The 21,895-nt window shown below is 52.1% G+C and overlaps 1 protein-coding gene and 2 pseudogenes across 1 annotated transcript in view; 2 read left to right on the top strand and 1 right to left on the bottom strand.

Annotated features, from left to right (window-relative positions):
* Positions 1–21,895, top strand: part of GNA12 (guanine nucleotide binding protein (G protein) alpha 12) — a gene marked incomplete at its 5' end in the record, with an annotated part of 65,133 nt that overhangs the window by 31,440 nt on the left and 11,798 nt on the right. Inside the window, one exon of the mRNA XM_006889742.1 lies at positions 6,427–6,642. Coding sequence (XP_006889804.1) covers positions 6,427–6,642 — 216 coding nt within the window. The remainder of the gene's footprint in view (positions 1–6,426; positions 6,643–21,895) is intronic.
* Positions 1,179–1,626, top strand: LOC102877141 (annotated as a pseudogene).
* On the bottom strand, positions 3,990–4,590 carry LOC102876743 (annotated as a pseudogene).

Genomic DNA, 21,895 nt, shown 5'->3' with positions numbered 1-21,895 from the left:
TGACTGAGACAGTGCACTGTGGTGTCTCTGACAGCTGCACTGGGTGACTGAGACAGTGCACTATGGTATCAGTGACAGCAGCACTGGATGGCTGAGAGACGTCTACAGAGGTTAGGGACAGTTGGAATGTTGTGAGGTTGACTGGCCCTCCCACTGTAAGAGCCCTGCTCGCTGCACTAGATGTGGGATTGCTGTGGATGTGGGAATCCCCTCTGTGTAAGCTCTGGACTTTGGTCCCTGGCTTGTGTTCTTTCTAACTTTCTGCTGTCCATTGCCCCCATCTGACTGACTACTCAGGAAGTTTCTGTTTCTTCTTTCTTGCACAGACTGTCTGAAAGGAGTCCTTGGGTAGAGCCAGGGGTTAAGTGCTGAACTAAAACCTGAAAAGTTGATGGTTCTAACCCCACTTGAGGCCAGGCTGTGCTGCTGGTCTCCCTCCCTGTTTCATTAGAAACTCTCCTTCCTGTTTCTGTGTTCCTTTTCTTGATCTGTCGAGATTTCTGGAATTTTCATTTGAGATCTAACTCTTTTTCATTAAGAAGCTCCCTGAGCCAAGTCCTTCCCAAAGTCTACAGCATTGTCGTCCTCATCATCATCCGTAATCCAGACAGTGGGCTCTGAAAAATTAAGCCAACGGTTCTCCTTCCTCTGGGGTGACTCCAGACTTTCCTACAAGATCATTGGTGGATGTTGTGTTTTCCACTCTGGCTGTTGTAGAAGGTGCTGTGTGCTGCTCTGGTGGTGTAGTCTGTAGGAAATTGGGATGCAAACCCAAAGGCCAAGCCTCTATGACCCTTCAGACCCACCAGTGGCCTCAAGGGAGAAACAGAGACAGTGTTCCCTGCAGTTTACAGCCCTGAACACCCAGTGGAGGGCCAGCTGTGAATCAGTTTCCTGTTTGATGGCACTGAGTTTTTCGTTTGAGTTTGAATGTCTATCAATGAGAGGAAGGTACCTCCTGTAAAGATCACAAGCTTGGAAGCCCTGTGGGCTAGTTCTGTGTTCTGCAGAGTCCCTCCTTCCACGTGAGAACCCCTTTTCTACTGCTGCTTCCCCTCCATACCCAGCACCTCCCTGGCAGGAAGGGAGCCCTCGGCAGCCTTGCAGAGGGTCCTGTGGAGTGGCTCGCTGAGCTAAAGAAAGCCACAAGAGTCTCTTTCCGGTGGCAGAGTCTGGAGATGACACACAGACATGGCACCTCATTAGGGAAGGAAAAGAAGGAAGAGCTGGTCATCAGCCTTGGCCCTCCGGGGGCGGAGGGAGAGGATGTCTCTGGGGTCTGCCACATTTTTGCATCCTTCAGTGACACTTTCGTTCATGTCACCGATCTCTGGCAAGGAAACCATCCGCCGTGTGACTGGTGTGAAGACAAAGGCTGACCGAGATGAATCCCAACTTATGCTGCCGTGTGGGCTGCCCAGGATGTGGCCCAGAGGTGCAAGGGGCTGGGCACCACTGCACAACACACATTAAACTCCACGCTACAGGAGGAGATCTAACTAAGACCCCTGGACCTGGGGCGCAGTCTGCCCTCAGAGCCCTTGCGCGTTCAGGAATGAAGATGTCACCCCAACCCTTTCCAACGGCACCCGCAGGAAGGGCGGTCGCCGTGGTTGCCGTTTGTGAATAGGACTCACAAATTATTGTTTTCTGTTAATAAATTGCCTTTGTGTACACCAGGAAAAAAAAATAAAATGAAAAAAAATAACAAGAGCGTTCTGTTCTGTTAGAACAAGGCATTCATCCCAAACACCAAACGGCGTGAGAGTTATGGGGTCCAGGGGCTCAGCCACGACAAGGAAATCAATTCTGGGTTGCTCTGTCATGGACGCTGGGTCTCTTGGTCCCTGTGTATGCACGGACACTGGGTCTCTTGGTCCCCATATGTGCATGGACTCTGGGTCTCTTGGTCCCTGTGTGTGTTGCACGGACACTAGCTCTCTTGGTCCCCGTGTGTGTACATGGACGCTGAGTCTCTTGTTCTCTGTGTGTGTGCACGGACTTTGAGTCTCTTGAACCCTGTGTGTGTGCACGGACACTGGGTCTCTCGGTCCCTGTGTGTGTACGTGGACGCTGAGTCTCTCGGTCCCTGTGTGTGTGCATGGACACTGGGTCTCTTGGTCCCCGTGTGTGTACGCGGACGCTGGATGTCTTGGTCCCCATGTGTGTGCACAGATGCTGGGTCTCTTGGTCCCCGTGTGTGTGCACGGGCGCTGGGTCTCTTGGTCCCACTGTGTGCACCGACGCTGGAGTCTGTGGTCCCCCTGTATGTGCACAGATGCTGAGTCTCTTGGTTGGCCTGTGTGCTGCCTGCGTCTCCCTTTTTCCCTGACCTTGTGATTAACACGGGCTCCTCTGCCTCCACTTTCAAGAGAAACCAATAGGAGCGATTTGTTTTTGCTTGCTGGATCCGTTAATTTAAAGAAATATATCCTGTTTACATTGCTGGCAGCATTCTTTCAGCTGGACGCTGGCCAGAGGGACAGACCAGCCCTCAGCCTAGTGGGTTTGAAGGAGTATTCCAAGTGCTCGTGGTGGTGTCTAATTGGGTGGATGTTCAAAACCTTCAGGTTCCCTTACTGTTTTGTTGTGTAGAGAAAGCTAATCACACCCCACTAGCATTGAGCAGTAGTGTTTATCATGGAAAGGGTTTTCGTAAGGAATGGCTAATCTCAAAAGATTTTATTTGATTAGGAGCTAAACTAACAAAATCTATTTTGAAATGAGATAACAGGATTTGCAATCTTTAGTCTCTGTCCAGTACAGCCAGACCTCTCCCTGCCCTCCCCCACCTCCCAAATCATAACAAACAGAATCTGCTCTTTAGGGAGGAGTTTAAACTTCAGTGGTTTTAGAAATTGTCTTTAAAATATACTCTCTGAATAATTTGAAGTGTTAAATTGTATCAAGATGAAATAAGCAAACACTGTGCCTTTGATCTGTTATAGTTGGGTGGTGCCTGGATTAAATGGACCGTTATAGAAACAAAATACAATACTTCAGTAGCATTATTGCCAAAAGAAAGACTTTCCTTATAATCCCTAGAGATTGAAGTCTACTTCTGCCCTCAGCTTTTTTCTTTTGAATATAAATGGACTTTAGGGTTTTCTTGACTTTCAGTTTGTAAATTGGCCTTTTGTTGGATAAAGATGTGATATCTAGTATTCTAATAAGCCTTTTATATCAGTAAGGAGCCTTAGCAATTCAGTGTGTAACTTTAGATCAGGCTGCTAATCCAAAGATCAGCAGTTCCAGTCCACCAGCTGATTTGAAGGAGGCAGAGATGACAGTGTCTCCCTTAAAAACACCCAGGAGACCTGACGGAGTGTCACTGTGAGTAAAATGGACCCAAAGGCAATAGGTTTGGAGGTTTTGGTTACTGTGCTTGCATTTAGGGAACTCCGGTGGTCTGATGGGTAGAAATTTGCATTGCCAACCCAAAGGCACGCAGTTTGAATACACTAGCTACTTCAAGGGAAAAAGAGGGCCGTCTCCTCCCAGGTGATTTACAGCCTCTGAAAACCTCCTGCAGGGTCGGCTATGAGTCATTCGGAGTTAAGTTGCTTTGATTAGTATTTTACTTTTAAAACCCAAAAACCTATTGCCTTCTAATTCATCAACCCCATGGGACAAGGCAGAACTTCCCATAGGATCCCCAAAGCTGTGTTTCTTTTTTTCTTTTTGCAAAAACACACATGCCATTTTATTTCAACCTTTATCCAAAAATGTAAAAAGGGATAAAAAATGTTTTAATCCTGAGCCTCAACTCTTGACCTCTAATCCTCATGAGAAGGTTGGGGGAGAGAGTCAGGACAGAAGTTCAGTGTTCTTCCTACCCCTAGAGAACAGGAAAAGTCCCAGATACAGTTAATTGGGTCTAGAACAGGACCCTAGGGAGAATGTGCCCCCTTTTCTCCTACCACCACTTTTAGCACTCCCCCTGCTCTACCCTTGTCCCCAAAACTTTTCTTCAACGGAGAAGAAACATTTCAAGTTCTTGAGTCTGCTTGAGGAACATGGTACATGGCACAGGCCACAGGCTGCTCGCTGGCCAATAAGGACTCGTACCTGGCCCAGTGCTTCTTGGCAGGCAGGACAGGGCACAACTCAGCTTCTTCCTCCTCCCTCCTCGTCCCTCCTCTTCCTCCCCCTTCTCCCCCCCCCTTTCCACCTCCTCAGAAACGTCATTGCTTATAGTAACAGTCTGGTGCCGCCCAGTAATCCTCACAGGCCCAGAGCCTGACTTCAGGCGGAAGGTTGCTGGAAGCTGGAGCTGAAGTCATCTGGGCTGAGCGTGGGTCAGTCGGCAGGGTGGCCACAGGGACTCGCCTCCTGATCGTCAGGGTCCTCGGCCACAACTTCCACCACAGTGTACTCGTCCTTGGCCCCATCGGTAATTACGGCAGAGCATGGGCAAGGCCAGCACGTGTTCAGCATCGTCCTCTTCCTCTACTTTGAAGGTGAAGGAGCAGGTACCTCCAGAGAACTCACACCTGAAGAGCCAGGACACGCAGACCCTGATGCCCCCACCCGGGATCGGGATCAGCTCTGCTTGCTTAGGAACGCTAGAGCGGCGGTGCCAGCGGCCATGCTGCGAGGGGCGTCTCCAAAGCTGTGTTTCTTTAGGGAAGCACACTGCCTCATTTTTCTCCCAAAGAGTGGCTGCCAGGTTTGAACTGCGAGCCTCTCATTTACCAGCTGAGCTCTCTAAGCGCTGAACCACCAGAGTGTCTTCCATTATGATGACAACGTGTCACTCTCCTTTCTGTCAACATGCAGTCAAAGCCATTAACTCCAGAGAGCTTCTGTCTGTTTAGAAAAGAAAAGGCAGCTTCTTTTTCAACTGATGTCACAGAGCAGGAAGCCCCCAGAACTCAGCTGAGGAAATGCGGAAGTCAGAAATGGTGTGATAGCCAGGGGGCTGGCTCTTCTCACGAGGGTCGAGTTCTCTGTAAAAGGGAAAGAGAAAAACTGTTCTTCTTCTCCCCCCCCCCCACTACAATTGAAGTTGAGAAAAGAAATAACAAATGGACTCTGGTCAACAAATTCATGGCTGGAATGCAAGCCTTCTTAGAGAGAACTCAGAAGTCTCCCCATCACCGCTGGGCAAGTTAGTGAGGGTCAGTATTCAGGGGCGGTGGCAACACGCTGCTGACAAAATCCGGGAGATGGAAAACAAATTGGCAATTGCCGGGGATTAGGGACAGTGGTGGAAGGGAGAATGTGATTTGAGAGCTGGCGATGGCCCTCACAGGGGCCCCACGAGAACAGAGGAAAACCCGCCCTCCCTGCACTGTTCTACTGGTCCCGCATCCACCCTGTACCATCCTAGTGGTCACCGCTGCACCGGCCTCCTGGTCACCACACCCTCCCTGCACTGTTCTTCTGGTCATCCTGTATCCATCCACCCTGTATCGTCCTAGTAGTCACCCCTTCACCGGCCTCCTGGTCACCTTGCCCGCCCTGTACCATCCGAGTGGTCACCCCACCCATCCTGCACCAGCCTCCTGGTCACCCCACCCGCCCTCACTGGCCTCCCGGTCACCCAGGCTGCTCTGTGCTGTCCTCCCGGTCACTGCCTCAGGTGCTGAGGGTCTGCTTCCTGACCTTGTTATCTACCAAGGACAACACCCTTCTCCAGGACTGATCCCCGAGGGCAGCCTCTGGTGATGGAGTAGCTTATCTCCATTGTGGTGGGGGTGGTGCATGAACACACAGACATGGCAGAGTGGCACAGAGCGATACACACCCCTCAGGCTCCTGTGTTGTCTCCCGGGGGCTGTGCTGTCCCAAAGGCCACGCCTCCCTGCGGTTCTGTCCCAGTCCCAGTCGGCTTTGTTGATACTTCTGTGGTCTATGAAGTGGGAGAAGCGTAATGGGCAAGTGTGAACAGCAGTGAGAATGACCAAAGGGGACAGAGAGACCCTGAGCAGGAGCCGGCCCAGGCCTCCTTTCCATCATCTTCTCCCTCAGTGTGGCGCCGTGGGCCCGGACTGGACTGCTGATAGAGCAGAGCTGGACAGCCACCAGCCACTCTGCAGGAAAACGCAGGGGTCTGCTTCTGGAAGGATTCATGGCATCAGAATCCCCGTACGATAAATGGAGAACCATCTGTCTACAAACTCCTGCTCAAAGCACAGGAAAGGGGTTTAAAAAAGAAAGAAGCCCATAGAGCAGTTCAGACCTGCCCTTTAAACGCTCTGGCAACTCGTTGGCAAGGTGATTTTTGTTTTAGTAATATTTTATAGGCATCTGTGTATCCGCCCTGTTGAGGTGGTTTTCCTAGACGTTAAGACATTCCCATTCTGGCCGTGGGTTCCGTGGCGTCTGGGATTTGCTTGTAGGAGGACACTCAGAGCACACTGGGGTTCTCAGTGGGAGGCGTCTCGGAGCCTGATTCCACCTCCTTTTCCTTTCCTTTCCTAGGGCTCGAAGGTGCTTGTCGATGCTCGGGACAAGCTGGGCATTCCCTGGCAGTACTCTGAGAACGAGAAGCATGGCATGTTCCTGATGGCCTTTGAGAACAAAGCGGGGCTGCCCCTGGAGCCAGCCACCTTCCAACTGTACGTGCCTGCCCTCACCGCCCTCTGGAAGGACTCTGGCATCAGGGAGGCGTTCAGCCGGAGGAGTGAATTCCAGCTGGTGAGTAGGCCCGCTCTGGCCGCATGGCCTGATCCACCTTCCGGTCCCATCCACACCTTCCGTGGGACTTGAGTGGGAAGGCATTCCCAGAGTCAGAGCCAAGGCAAAGGTGCCTCATAGCCAGAGCGACGTGTTCACGTGGCCCTGCGCATGCAGAATTTCACAGAATTCCTGGTGGCTTTTCTCCTGTGTTAGACCCACCTTTAAGAACACGTTGAATAGGACCACAGTCGGGGACGTGTTGGCTAGTTGTCATAGTAGTCCATAAAGGTGGCGTCCTCTGTCTGCTTTGTGAATGTAACAACTTTTAAAAAGGGGGGGAAATAATTGTTTCAAGGAGGGGGAACAAAACCCCAAACCTGAAAAATCCCCGTCATGTGCACACGTCAGTAACGACACATGCACACAGCTCACATAGTTCCATAGGCTGGCTGAAAGTATAATGCACCTGTTATTTGCATGTGAATACAGTACATACCCTGTAAGCAGTGACTTGGCCTTGAGGTGTGTCAGCTCAGATTTAGTTTTCTGGAAATCTACCTCTATGATGTCCTGAGGACACGTGGAGGCGGAGACAGAGGCCTAGGTGGCAGGTGCCTTCAAAATCTAGTTCATTCCTGCTCACCAGAAGGTGGAAACCCCCCGAGGAGAACCCCCCGAGGTACCCATCAGCAGATAGACAGGTGAGCAAAACGTGCTAGTCCTGGCCCATGTTGCCCCGTGGGTGAGCTCTGATGATGTGGGTGGAAGGAGCCAGGCAGGAGGGAAGAGGATGTGTGATCCCACATTTACAGACTGGCCAGGTGCTCGGAGACTGCGTGGATTAGTGCTAACCAGAGGCTGGAAGGAGCCCTGGTGGTGCAGTAGGTTAAGCGTTGGCCTGTGAGCCTGAAGGTCAGCAGTGTGGACCCACCACCCACTGAGAAGGAAAACATGGGCTTGGAAAGCCAGCGGGGGGGTGCCCTGGGTGAGTCAATCCGACGGCTTCACCATGGCTCAAGCAGGGGGAGGTACAGGACTGTCCGTCCCCACAGAGGCGCAGAGCTCTTCCCAGGATGCCCAAGACGGTGACTGTACTGATATCGCTGAGTCGTGCCCACGACAGTGACAGGCGTGGCCGTGTTTTGTTGGCAGTCCGAGCTGGGTCAGTCCTGACCACCACAAGAAAGCAAGTGTTACAGTGAGCAAGTCACAGGAGTGTGTTGGCTTCCCGTGCATGCAGAAGTTATGCACATGGCCACGGTTCGAATCCACCAGGGAACAAGGTGGGCTGTCTCCTCCAGTGCAGTTGAGGGTCAGCTCTGTGCAGCAGAGGAGCCGTGGGAGTGAGGGTGGCAGGAGGGGCTCCGCGCAGCCTCGCGGCCTGACTCTCCTCTGCTGTAACCCAGCCGGTCTCGCAGCAGCGCCTTGCCTGCTCTCCCAGGTGCTTCACTGTCCTCATACTTTCTCCAAACAGCATGTGAGCCAACAGAATGGCACCTGCACGGAGAACTGCCAGAGAAAACAGAACCGGCTTTCGCTTTACTGGATGAGTCCTTGGGCTTCTGGAGAATTGCTTCAACTTAGTAATTGACCCAGTAATTGCTGATACAGAACAGTGGGGTCAGACAGAACTGTAACGAGAACAGCTCAGACCCGGGCGGGGTTTCATCCTGTCAGGCCCAGCACCGCTCTGCGTGGAGCCAGCATGACAGCACCTCACTGTTGTCAGGAGCTGTGCGGGGCCTTGGTTATGGTGTTTGGTTGCTGATCAGACCTGTCTGCGCTCCTTGGAAGATAGCACAGTGCTTCCTCCAGGACTGACAGCCCTGGGAGCCTCTAGGGCAGTCTGCTGGGAACTGGACTCGACTGGGGATAGTGGGCCTTAACACTTGCTGCTGATGAAGCTGTGCTTGTTGGGCATCTGGATGAGGATCCCGGGAATTGCTTCCATCAGAGAAGTCCTCACGTGGCCTGTTCTTGTCCAATGGAGAGTGACCCTGTTCAGTTTTCAGGTGCTGAGTGGCACAGGTGGGCATAGGATACCCAAGGGCCATGCCCTGTCTTTTGTGCCCCTTCTAGAGGCTGTGCCCTCGCTTCTTGGAGGCTCAGATCATTTGCTGAGCTGAGAGTCTTTTTTTTCTCAAAGGGGCATGCCGCCATGGCTCCTTGAAAATGCCTCCACCCTCTCAGCCTTTGGCAGGTGGAGCCGGTCAGAGAATTGAGTTCATGTTGAGACTGTGGGTGTTTCGGCTTCTGGAAGGTCAGGCTCTGCAGAGTGTACATTGTCTCATTTCTAAAGGGATCAAATCCTCCTAATATTTTTGTTGTTGGTCAGAGCATTCAAGTCCGTCCCTACCAGGGTGGCCCTGTCCTGCCCCTCCCACACGGCCCATTCTCATGGCCACTGCAGCAGTCCACCTCAGAGCGGCCCTCCTGAAGCCCAGACCCACTTGGCTGGAGTCGTCCTGCCCCACAGCAACTCTGCAGGATCTGCAGGACAGACCTGCACTCCCCCAGAGGGTTTCCAAGGCTGTAAACTCGCACAGAAGCAGACCGTATTTCTCCTGAGGGGCAGCTGGTGAGTGCCAGTTAGTTGCCGACCTTTTCATCAGTAGCCACATCCATTACCCACTGCACCACTGGAGCGCCTCAGACCCTGCTGTTAGAGACAGCAGGCTTCCGTCGTGGCTTTCGGGAAGACGAGGTGTTCCTTTGGGATCAGAATACTGTGGCCTTAGGGCCAGGCGGGTGTGAAGTCTGTGGCTTTGTGGTCACACGCGAGCTTCTGAGGAAGCCCGGGAATCACCACTCGGCTTGGACATAGCAGGTCAAGTCCACGTCTGTGGTTGATGCCATGGTTTCTGCTCTATTGCAGTGCCCAGGCCGATTGCATCATCCTGGGGACAAGATCTGTGCTGCCGCCATCACCCCTTCTCCATCTGCCTCCTCCACCTCCCCCACTGAGTCTCCCCCATTGCCTGCCAGCCTCGTGTTCTTTTTTCGTGGTGGTTGTATGGAGCTATAGTGACAGTACTTTAACATGTCACACTACTAACTATGAGGTCAGCAGTTCGAATCCACCACCCATTCCAAGGGAGAAAGATGGGATTTCCACCTTGGAAACCCAAGGGAGGGTGGCTGTGGGTCGGAACCACCTGGGCGGCAGTGGGCTTGGTTCTGACTCGGTGTTGAGAAGGTGCTCAGCACTTCCCAGGCTCTGGGCGTACATTTGTCCACGGTGAGCACCGTCTTTGAAATGTGCCACCCTCTGACTCAGAGAGCCCCAGAAGGGCACTCAGCTGAACCAGGAGCCCCACGGTTCACACCCATCTCCGCTGCACAGGAGGAAGATTTACAGCCGTGGAGACCTGATGAACTTTCACTCTGTCCTTGGGCTGCTGCCGGTTAGAATCCCTCCACAGGAGCGGGCTGGCTTTCTCCTTTTTAGTGTAAACACTTTAAGGTTTGCCACTGGGGGAAGGATGGGCACTTCCACCCCCTAGCCAGTCTGCAGAAGACGGGCTGTCCGTTTAGAGTTTTGGGCCAGGGAAACCCTGGGGGGCCAGTTCTGTGTCTGATGAGTCAGGATCTGCTGTCCTCACTACTTCTGGGAAGAGGGCTGTAGGGATTTTTACTGGGACTCTTGAGTGTACAGATTGCTTTGGGTAGCTGTGCCATCTGAGCAGTGTTGTCTCCCCGCCCGCCTGTGACCCGCCTGCTTCCTTGAGCCGGCTTCCTCCCGGAACAGCTGTTGTCCTGCACTCTAGAAGGAAGGCGTGTGGGGACTGGACACCCTCAGGGCTGACTGCCTTCCTTACAAGGGCCCTTTCTGAAACCGTGCTCCGGCCCAGTGATGGAGAGGACCTACCGGTCACTTGCCCACGGAACTAGCTGGCTCCCCCGCAGGCCTGACCTTCCTTTGGATGCTTGCCCACAGTTCACTGGTTCTGTTTTCACTGAGTTTAAAAATACACTTCCCGGACCCTCTTAGTAAGCCTGTGAAACAGCAGAGAGCTGGGTCAGGCAGCACGTGAGGTGGTGTGGGGCAACAAAACTTTCTGCAGGATCGCATGACGTTAAGTGCACTGGACTTAACATCCTCCGTGCCCATGCCACATGCTCCCGGGAGGGAAATCTGGTCTCAGAGTACCATTTCATTGTGGCTGGCTGGTGTGGAAAGAGGAGTACAGCAGTGCCCGACAGTGCAGTGCTGTGCCCCCAATTCTTCACGGATGCCATGTCACAAGTCCACAGCAGTGGGTCCTCTGCCCATCTACGGTGGATGGAAGCCTCCAGTACTTGTCATCGTGGTGTGATTCTTGACTTTCCCTTGGTTTAATTGTTTCTGTTGGTTGTTAGGACCCCTGTAGCTGTTCCCACCACAGGACCGCTGTCCACTCCCAAGCATCTGTAAGGTTCTGTCAAGGGTGGGTCAGGCCCTCCGGGGCCAGGTGCTCCGTGCCTGCAGGGCTAAGGTCCACGTGGTGTCATGTGTAGATGCAGCGTGCTCTGGAAGACTGATCTGAGACCCTGAGGAGGTCTTTCAGCGCACGCAAAATAATAATAAAATAAAGATACCCTGTGGACTTGATTCTTGGAAATCCCGTTACCCACTACTGCTCAGCTGGTAGGAGGCGTGCCGTGGTGGACATGGACGGAAGGTGCTGTGCTGGGTCAGTACGTGAGGAGAAAAGGGCAGGTAGTGGATGGCGCCGTTTTGTAACAAGGGAAGGCAGAAGACAGGGAGCAGCGTTCATCAGTGGCCTCTAGGGCAGACGGAGCAGGGCAGTGGGGGACGCACGCAGATGCAGGGCTGCCAGCTCATGATCCTAATTGCTGTCAGCAAGTTGTGCACCGGTAGAAAGGTGAATTGGCCCAGGTGGTCTGGCAGATTTACTTCTTGGCGGGAGGGGGCACAAGGAGTGATTGCTGAGGCTGCTCGTGGGGTCTGGGTCCTGGGTTTGGAGGTTCAGGCTCATGGCTTCATGTCACATCCGAGTTAACTGGTTTAATTGTGATTAGTGCTTCTGATCAACCTCCTAACTCACTGTGTAGCTAAGGCCTGAAAAGCTTACAGCAGCTTAAGTCTATTCACTTGAAGCAACAAAGAAAGAAAGAGTCAGGAACCAGAAGAGGAAGTGAAATGCCTGGCCTCCAAGAACAACCATCTCCTTTAGCACAAGACCGGAGAACTGCGCGGCTGGTGCCCAGCTGTCAGTACTGGACTTCGCGATCAGATACCCTGTAGATGAATCCTCATCAAAAGGAGGAAAGTGCAGCACAGAATTTCAGATCCTCTTTGACTATCGACCTTCTGGAGCCTTGGAAAGTTGATGAGCCCTAAAACAACTGTTCTAAGATAAGCTTGACGCCTTAAGCCAAGACCATCCCATGACATCACCCTAAAAAAGTTGGCTTGAGCATTATGCTGTTCTCGGGACTGTCTCTAGAGGACCACACTGACATTGGAAAGGTTAATTAGGGGGCAGGGAGTTTACGTTCACGGGAGGAGCAACTCACAGAGGGAGGGTGAGAATGGTTGCAATCTCAGAGAATGTGACTGGGGGCCCGGAATGGACATGTAGACCCCTCTGAGAAGGGGCTTGATTTGCTGTTTATTCTGAACAGCAGTGAAATAAATGTGATTTAAAGGGAAGCAGTGTGACCCTAGGTTTTAGGCAGGAAGTGGAGAGAACCCCACAGGTGCTCACGGGGACCAGCTCAGTCCACGGCTTCCTGGTATCATTGGGAGCGTTTTGGGGGTCCTGTCTGGAGCAGATCATGCCCTGTGCCTCAGGTCTTCCTCATGGTGTGGGGAGCGTTTTGGGGTTCCTGTTGGGGGCTAACATCTGGACCAGCTGCAGTGACAAGATTGCATCTGCTTCAAAGCCAAGTGTGTGTGATATTGAATAAAAAACAAATTTATTCTGTAAAATTTCACTCAAACCACAATATTTTCTAAAAGAAAGGAAAATACAAAGTTTAGCCACTTGTGGTAGAAAGCCCAAAATAAGAGTGTCTTAACCATGTCTAAAGAAATTCTGTCATGTGAAAGGTTGGGGGGACCATCCAGGAAGACAGGGGAGGGCTGTGTCCTGGTCTCAGGTGAGCTTCCACCCACATTCCCAGCCATACAGAAGCGGGGAGTGATGGGCAGAGAGGAAAATCTGCAACAATGAATGAATGAATGGGGGGAAATAAGTGGAAAAAATATGCTGTACACACACACACACACACACATATTGCATTTTAAAAGTATTAATAAAAAAAGAACATACTTGAGACGTAAAAAGGTCAATAAAAGAGACCTTTAAACAAAAAAAAAGAACAAGATGAGATAGTCTGCTCTTCTAAAGATTTGCAGCCTTGGAAGCCCGTGGGACGATTCTGCTCTGTCCTTCAGCATAGCTGTGAGTAAGAATAAGGTATTCTGGTGGTGCCCTGGTTAAAGCAGCTGGCTGCCAATTGAAAGATCAGCAGGTCTTAAGCCCCTGGGAGACGTCCGTGTCCATGAGGATGGCAGCGAGGAAGCCCGCAGGGCAGTGCTCCTCTGTCCCACAAGTCCACTGTGGCGTGCTGGGAGTGGGGTCAGGCAGCCTGGTGGCACGATGGTAAAGCACTTGGCTTCTAACCAGCAGGTCAGTGGTTGGAAGCCACTAGCCTTTCCTCAGAAGAAGGGAGGCAGTCAGCCACCAGTACGATCACCTGCCTTGGAGATCCTGTGTCTGCCCTGTCCTCCAGGGTCACCACGAGTCGGAATTGACTCGCCGCAGCAGGTTGGGCTTGCCAGCAGGATTTTAGGCGAGAATGTGGCCAGGGAGCCCAGCCCCCGGCTTCTGTCCACCTTATAGTTGGTGGTTTGCTGTCACAGGGAATGGACGTGTACCCCAGTCCTCTCCTTCCCCACAACCACAGCGGCATCATGCGTGTGAGAGGGCAGCTGGAACCCACAGTCACAGGGAGGCGGGCCTGATGGGGACACCGCCCACCTCCGTGTGGAAGCTGCTGTGCTCTTGACTGGTGGCCCTCACTCAGCCTCCCCCAGATGTCACCTGAGCCAGAAGGTGTGGCGGCTGCCCTGTGACTGCCCAGGAGGGGACAGATGAAAGGCCCTGAGGGGCTCCAGATATAGCAGGAGGCCAGTGGGTGACAGGCGTGAAGCAGACAGGTGAGAGCGGAGGGCCCGGAGTGAAGTGTACTGTAGGGCACATGTGTAGAGCACTGAACAGAGGCTAAACCCAGGTCCGGACCCAGTGCCGTTGAGTCATTTCTGGCTCCCAGCGACTTGGGGTACAGAAGATGGCCCTGCAAGGATGGCAGGACTGGACAGGGCTCTGTCCTATCGTGCACGGGTCACCAGATGACAGCGATGACGTGTGTGGAGCTGGAGCCTTTTAGACAGCGTTGCCTTTCACCGTGTGGCTCACAGTGGGAATCCCAGCCTTCTTGAGACCTCCTGGGAAAGTTGAGACGCTGTCTGTAGCCTGCACGGCCTCCAGGAGTCCCTCACATCTCCCTGAAGTCACAAAGTGGGTGGCTCGGCCTGCAGAGGGCTGTGGGTGCCGGCCCAGCCCAGGAGGGGGAAGGGGCACTGGGGTTCCTCTGGGTGGGTCTTGCTTGGGGACTCGGAAGCAGGAAGCTGAGGTATTTGCTATTCTTGGATCATGTGCTGGTGAGAAACTTATGTGTTCCTGCCCAGGATCCTGGCCTTTCCCCTACTCCATTAATCACGCGCCGTGTTAGTACTTACAAAGCCCTGAAAACACTCCGTGCGGGGGAAGCCAGGGAAAGAAGTGCCGTGCATGTGCATTTGAAGAGACCTGTGGAGCCAAGGGCCTGGGATGGCTCTGTGGTGCTGGTTATTGTTGGGGGCTGGCGAGCCGCGTGACACCAGCGCCGCCCCATGGAGTCTCCCAGGCTTATGGAAGCTTACTGCCAGCACTTTCTCCCGCGCACCTGGAGCCTCTGTGTGGATTCAAACTGCCAGCCTTTCAGTTAACAGCTAAACACCAACCACTGCACCACCAGAGCTCCTTGATATAAGGAGCACTAAAGCTGAAATATTTAATACAATAAATATTACCAGAAACGCCAGAGAGAAAGAAAAACAGATTTGGCTGCTTAAACATTTTAAACGTAGGAATGACATAAGGAAAGTAAAAGGGCAGTTGGGGAATTCAAAGGGTAGAGGGGTTTTGTACCCGGTGTAACATGTCCCAATCTGTCGTGTACACACTGCTGTGTCAGTGGGGAACCTGCCCAGAGAGGAGAGTGAAAGGACAGTGAGACCACCACCCACTGAGCGTGCAGTGCGGAGGCCACTCCTGTCAGTTAGGGAACTCAGAGACAGCCTCGGCCAGCAAGGCAGCCTGACCCACAGCTGGCCCTCCTGGGGCTTTGGAGGCTGCCAGTCCCACGGAGACGGCCCCTTCTCCTGCAGAGAGGCTGATGGACTTGAACTAGCAGAGAGATGCCACCTTAGAGTTAGCATGGCACCAGGGCTCCCTGTTAGATCTGGAGGATGAAAGGGGAAGCTGGGGCTGCTGGAGCCTGGGGAGGGGGGTGGGTACAGAGAGACTCGTTTCCTCAGCAAGTACCAGGGTCTGTCTCCTGGGAACTGATCCTAAAGCGACGCAGCTATTAAAAACAAATACGCCCCACTGCCAAGTCAAGTGACGGAGGGGCAGAGAACTGCCCAGGGAGTCCACGGCTGCGGTCTTCCCCCCAGGGGCCAGCTGATGGATTTGAACTGCCGCCTTTGGGTTCACACTCAAACACTTAGAACTGCTGTACCCCCAGGGATCCTTCCAAAGCAGGGGAGCAGAGAGAATGGCCTTGCTGCTGAGTCGGGCCGGCGAGGGGGCAAAAGCAAAGGACTTCCATCTGGGGGCCAGGACCCTGGGAGCTGCCACCTGAGCCCACAGCGCCGGTCCACGAGCTCCTGGGCTCTGCGTTTAGTGTAAAACAGTTCCAGCTGCACTGCACCACAGGCCAGGCTGTGGAAGACACTCTCCTGAGTCTGTCCAGCTCGTCACTGGTGTTTTAAAGAACAAAGACATCCCATCCCAGAGCTCTAAGCTGATGAGGAAACAAGGCATAGCACCTGGAGTCCGAGGGTGACACACTGGACTTCTCCAGGTGCTCCAAGTATCCCCAGAAACAGAATATCTGCAGGAAAAGAGGAAGTGATTGAAGCAACACAGTATATTTTAAGATAACATACCAAAATTACAGAAATTTTAATAACCCACCTAAATTTAAAAACTCAGTGAACTCTTAGCAGTTTGGACACAATAAAAGAGTGTTAGCAATAGAGAAGAAAGGTTGGAGGGGAATAAGAAGAACATAGAACATAAATGATGAGCTCAGATGGCTCGGCAGTAAGGAATTGCACTGCCAGTACAGAGATCCGTGGTTCAAATCCACCAGCTGCTCTGCAGAAGAAAGATAGTCAGTCTCCTTGCATGCAACTTACCGCCTCGGGAAACTCGCTGAAGAGTCAGCTGGGGGTTGATTCTGACTCAGTGGTGCACAGCAACAGCAGGACAACATGTCCCATGGAGGTGGAAAATGTACTGCAAAATTCACATTCCTTTTCCTAAAATATGAATGATGCCCATTGAAGAAGACCTCCTGTTGTGTCATGTTGACCAAGAGTACTGAAGCTACCTGGGCCTTCTGAAAGAACAAACTTCTTTCAAGCCCCGGCTGGAAGGGTGCAGACAGTGTGCTCCTTGGCAGCCCAGACTGGGAGACGTGGTCTTGTGTACTTGGGGCATCTTGTCCAGAGGGGCCAGGTCCTAGAGAATGATGTCCGGTTTGGAAGGGGTCATTGAAGGAGAGAAAGACCCCAACCAGAAGGCCAGGGGCCTCCATACAGGGAAGGTTGGGAGGGCCCTGAGTGGACGTTGGACTAGGCACCTACCAGCAGCTGAGAAAGGAGCAGACTTCCTGGCCTAACAGGGCACACACTGCCCCTCCAGTAACCTCCTCGGCCTCACATCCAGCTGAAGCCCTCGTCGAGCCTGCCTCCAGCCAGCCAGCTCTGACCCGGGGCGAGCCTCCCTCGGTTCTGAGGGGTAGCTCTTTACAGAGGAGACTGCATCTTTCTCCTGGGGAGCAGTCAGGCCAGCACCCAACGCAGGGCACCCCAGGGCCCCTTACCAAATAATAGGTGGTCTCTTCGGGGAGGGGGCGTGCTCTCTAGAGCAGTCCCCATAAACGGCCAGAGGGCCAGACCCCATCCGGCCAGAGGGCCAGACCCCATCCAGCCAGAAGCCAAGATGAGGAGAGAGGCAGGGACGCAGAAGAGGAGAGATGGGACGTAATTGGCAGTGCTGAGTCCAGGCAGGGCCCACACCCCAAGTCACAGGATGACCAGGAACTAGTGAAGCGAAACCCCGTTTGCTGTGAGCACCTGCACAATCACATACACTTTAAACAAATGGAGACAATTTTAAAATCTAGAACACATGGAAGAAAGGCCTTCCATGAAAGGAGTCCCTGAAAACCCAACACAGTTCTGCCCTGAGGTGTGAGGTTGCCCTCATATCTTGTCCTCGCTGCTTATATATGTATATATCTCTAGAGCAGAAAGATTTGGGGTGGGGTCAGGGGACATAGAAGACTGAGTGAGAAGGGTGCCGCCAGAGAGTGGAGAAGCCCCGTCAGAATGCTTCTTAGAAGCGAGGTGAGCCTGGTCCTAGAAGCCGTGTCCATCAAGGACACTGCCATCACGATCACACGCCAGGCACCACAGCTGTGGGGCCATAGGACAGAACTTAGTGCTGTAATCACGGTTCGAACCCACCAGCCACTCTGACAGAAGGATGTGTGTCCAGGTTCACAGCCTTCAGGCCTGTGGGCAGCGCCCTGTCGTCCATGGTCACTGGGAGTTGGAATGCACCCCACCATAGTGGTTCGTGGAAGGTCTAGGTCGTGGGCTTGTTGATTGCTGTCTTGTCAGTTAAATGAGGCATTTCTGTTTGAAGCATGTTCCAGTAATAATGATCTTTATTAAATAAGAACTTGAAGAGAAAAAAGATGAACTTCCAAAGATTATTCATAAAAATGTTAACATTAGTGCTCAGGAAGCAGCAAGGATAGTAAAGTAGGCTGGATGGAAACAGGAGACACAAGCTGGGAGCAGGGAGAGTGCTGTTACATTGCGGGGACTTGAGTTAATGTCATGAAACAAAATGTTCATGCACTGTTGAATGGCAGGCCAGTTTTCTCTGTAAACCATCTCTCATATCACAACAAAAAGTTTAAAATAACACTTTTTACCCATTAGCTTCACTTATAAAATATCTTTCTTCCTGCATTTGCCACTTCCCTTTCTGGTGTCGTGGCAAATAAAGAATTGTGGAATCATGTTCTCGCCAAACCAGTCTTAAGACATCGTAAGAGAAGAAAACCAAGGAGTCACATCCCTCTTAAACATAGACCCAAAAATTCCAAGCAAGTATTAGTAAATAAAATTCAACAACAAGCACACGGGGTGCTGTATCATAACCAAGTGGTGTTTCTACTAGAAATACAAGGTGTTTTTTTAAAAAAACCCATCTGTGTAATTCCTCATTGTACTGTTCGGTACGACCCATCACCTCTGATTCACAGACCGCTCAGCACTTGTGTGTAGGCTCCAGGAACCCTGCTTGCCTGCGTCCTCCTCACGTCCTCACTCTCAGCCTGTGCTGAGCCCCTTTGTCTCCGTCTTGTTGAGGGTCCCCATTATTCAAGCTGGTTCCAGCTGTAGACCTTTGGGAGCAGGCTGCACCCTCTCCATGACATAACCTGTTCTCTGGACAGTCCCTGAGACGCTCCGTACTCTCGGCCAACACCACAGTCCAGAAGGATCAATTCTGCTTTCATTCTTATTCATGACGCAGCTCTCAACAGCATAACAAGTGGGCAAACTATTCAAGAAGCTGGACTTCAAGAAAAATGTACCATCAGGATTGGAGGAGGACTCCAATTGCCTTTGGTATATAGATGAAATAACCTTGCTTGCTGAGTGAGGAAGATTCGAAGCACATGCTGTAGACCAAACACTGTATCGTTCAGTGTGAGTTGCATCTCAACATCAAGAAAACAAAATTCTCACCACTGGACCGATAAACTATATCGTGATAGATGGAGTCAAGATTGAAACTGTCAATTACTTCATTGTACTTGGATCCATAATCAGTGCACTTGATGCCAGCAGTCAAGAGATCAGGAAACGTATCTTACTGGGAGTCAGAGACCTCATCAAATTACTAAGGAGCAATGATGTCAGTGTAAGGACTAAGGTGAGCCTGATTCAACCCATGGTCTTTTCAGTCACTTGCTGTTTTATCTCTAGTGAAATAAAAGCTGTTGCACTCTATACATCCATTTAGGCCTGTGACAGGACTAAGGAGTGTTCCGTTTCACCGTTAATCCTTCTACAACTCTCTGGTTTACGAGGATCATGAGAGTTCGTGATGTAACACCCACATTATATTAAAGATGTCTCTTTTTGGGGGCACAATTCAATCTGTGTCAGCCATCCTGAACTGCTGAGCCTCTGAAATCGTTCGCAGACACAAACCAGCAAGTCTGGAGTTACTAAAAAACCTCCAGGGGTCTCATCAATTCTCCTTCATGGCAACGCTCTAAGAGCAGAAATGTCCTGTGGGGTGTTCAAGGTTGCTGGGTCTCATGGGAGCACATGGCCTCGGCTTTCTCCTGAGGAGCGGCTGGGGGCTTGGAACCACTGACTTTTTGGTTGGCAGCTGTGTGCCTTAACCATTGTGCCATTAGGGCTTCTTGTGAGTTGCTCAGGGGTCATTAAGTGGAAATCGTTTATCCGCAGGCCACCTAAATGATAGCGTTCTGGATCGGGGCCTCTGCTTCACGGAAGCTTCGTCCTTCCTTTCACTTCTTTTGCAAAATGCATGGTTCAGGGTCTTTTAGTAAAATCATCAAGTTGTAGACCCTTCCGCTTTTGTCCCCCGAATGAAGGAGCCCTGGTGGCACAGTGATTAAACACTAGGCTGCTAACCAAGAGGTCAGTGGTTCAAAGCCACCAGCCACTCTGCAGAGAAAAAGTGAAGCGCCCTGCTGCTTCCGGTAGGATTGTTGCCATGCACCCCTGGGTCCTTCGGAGGCAGCGAATCACACAGGAGGAGGAGTGGAGCAGCTGGTGGATTTGAACCGCATGCCTCTGGTATGGCAGCACAACTCCTTACCACTAGGCCACCAGAGCACTGTCAAGATTAGAGCCTTGGAAACCGTGTGCAGAAGTCCTCCTGTCCTGCAGAGGTGTGTGGATTAGAATTGACTCGGGCCCACAACCATGGAAGAGAGCTAGCCCTCCTGTGGTGGGTGGTTTCTCTAACAAACATCGTCTTCCTTTCTTTCCTTCTCATGCAGCCTGAAATTACCCAATTCCTTCAAGTCACTTCCAGCTCGCAGTGACCCTCCAGCGGTCTCTGAGGCTGGAAATCTCTACGAAGAAGGCCCATCTTTCGCCCTCGAGAGGCTGATGGGTTCCAACTGCTCATCTTTGACTTGGCACCAGAATGCTTCGCCCTCTGTGCCACCAGGGTTCCTGGAGTGGACCCTCAAGTTTAGTGAACCCTTTTGTGGGTTCGTCTCTGCAGGCCAACTTGGTTGAGCAGGTTCCCTGGAGCCCCGAGCCCTCCACCCCACCCCCACTGTCGGACCCAGCGCACCACCAGGGACTGCCATCCCCATTGCTGTCCCTCTTGGTTCACGTTCAAGGTTTGGGCCATTCAGTGAAGGTGCTCTTGTTCCTGTGTTGTTGTTTACTATAGACTCAGAACCAACCTATAGCTGACCCTCGAGCAGGTTTTCAGAGGCACTAAAATCACATGGCAAGGGATTGATTGCCCATTTCTCTCCCATGGAGCAGCTCGTAGATTCGAACCACATACCTCTGCTTTGGCAGTGCAACTCCTCACCATTAAGCCACCAGAGCTCCCTAGAGTCTGTGTAGACAGTCGTAAAAAGTGTCTTCCCTGACCAGCCCGTGACAGAACGAGATTTTGTGAACTAACGCAGTTCGCTCCCTTATTACTTAGCATCAAGAGAAAGTGAGAGGGTGGGCTGCTTTGAAGGACAGTTTGTTGACGCTGTCCCACTGTCCCAAGGCTTTGTCTCAGGGTCACTCCTTCTGGGAGGGGCTGATGCCTTGTTCAGACTTGTGTAGCATCCCTCCCACCTCCAGGACAGCCAAGTGCTCTTTTCAGAGGTTAATTAAGAGCAGTTAGTGCAAACACCAGGTTTAGATGTGCCTGCCAGGAGTCCGTGACTTATAAATGGCGCGATGATTAAGCCGTTGGCTGCCGGCCACCTGAGGTGTTCCATTCAAACCCAGCAGCCTGGTCAGGAGAGGGATGCCGTCTGCATGAGGTCCCTGTGTGCTCACCACCGTCCACAGAGGGCACTCTTGGCAGCTGGACCTTTGCAAGCACAAGTCCGCATTCAGAACTTCCTCAGGGCCTGGCACCAGCTCTTGAAAACAAAACCTGAACCAGACTTCTTGTCACGCTGTTCGTCTGACTCCCAGGGACTCTATTGGACAGAGTAGAACTGACCCAAAGCTGTAGGCCTTCCAGGAAGCCAGCAGCTCCTTCTTTCTCCCCAGTGGCTTGAACCACCAACCTTGAGGCTAGCATTTAAGCATTTTAACCACGCAACTTTGTCTACCACACATGCCATCTGCTACTGCAGAAGGAAAAACAAAGAAATGGACCAGGAGCCCATTAGTGTTGGAGGTCCGCGGTCCAAATTCCCACCCCATCTCCCTGACACCAGACGTCATTCATCGAGCTTTCCTTTCTGGCCTAGACACGGGTTTCTGGATGGCTCCAGCAGGCTGGGCCTGTCCCGAAGGCATTCACTGGTGGTCAACCAGGACCAGAACAGAGGCCGTGTTGTCCATCCTGTTCTGTGTTCTAAGCTTGCTTTTTTTTCCCCCCTTTGGAGGCAGAGGTTATCTTATGCAATGATGTCTTTTTTCTAAGGTTAATTAGGAGCAGTGAGTGCAAATGCTGGTTTCTCATGTGCCTGGCATGAGTCCCTGCATCTATAAATGGTGCAGTAATTAAGGGCTTGGCTGCCCCCTGAAAGATCTTCAGTTCAAACACACCAGCCGCTCCTCAGGAGAGAGAGCAGCCTGCTTCTGTGACCCCATCGCGGCCACAGGCCTCAGGGACAGGCTCTGTCCTGTCGGCCACCATGCGCGGGCGGGAGGCAGGCACAGGAACACTCGGGGCCCACA

The sequence above is a fragment of the Elephantulus edwardii genome, unplaced genomic scaffold (assembly GCF_000299155.1).
Source record: "Elephantulus edwardii isolate Elephantulus edwardi_28Jun2011 unplaced genomic scaffold, EleEdw1.0 scaffold00080, whole genome shotgun sequence".
Taxonomy (NCBI): Eukaryota; Metazoa; Chordata; class Mammalia; order Macroscelidea; family Macroscelididae; genus Elephantulus; species Elephantulus edwardii.
Note: the sequence above shows the minus strand (reverse complement) of the source record. Positions and strands in the feature narration are given on the sequence as shown.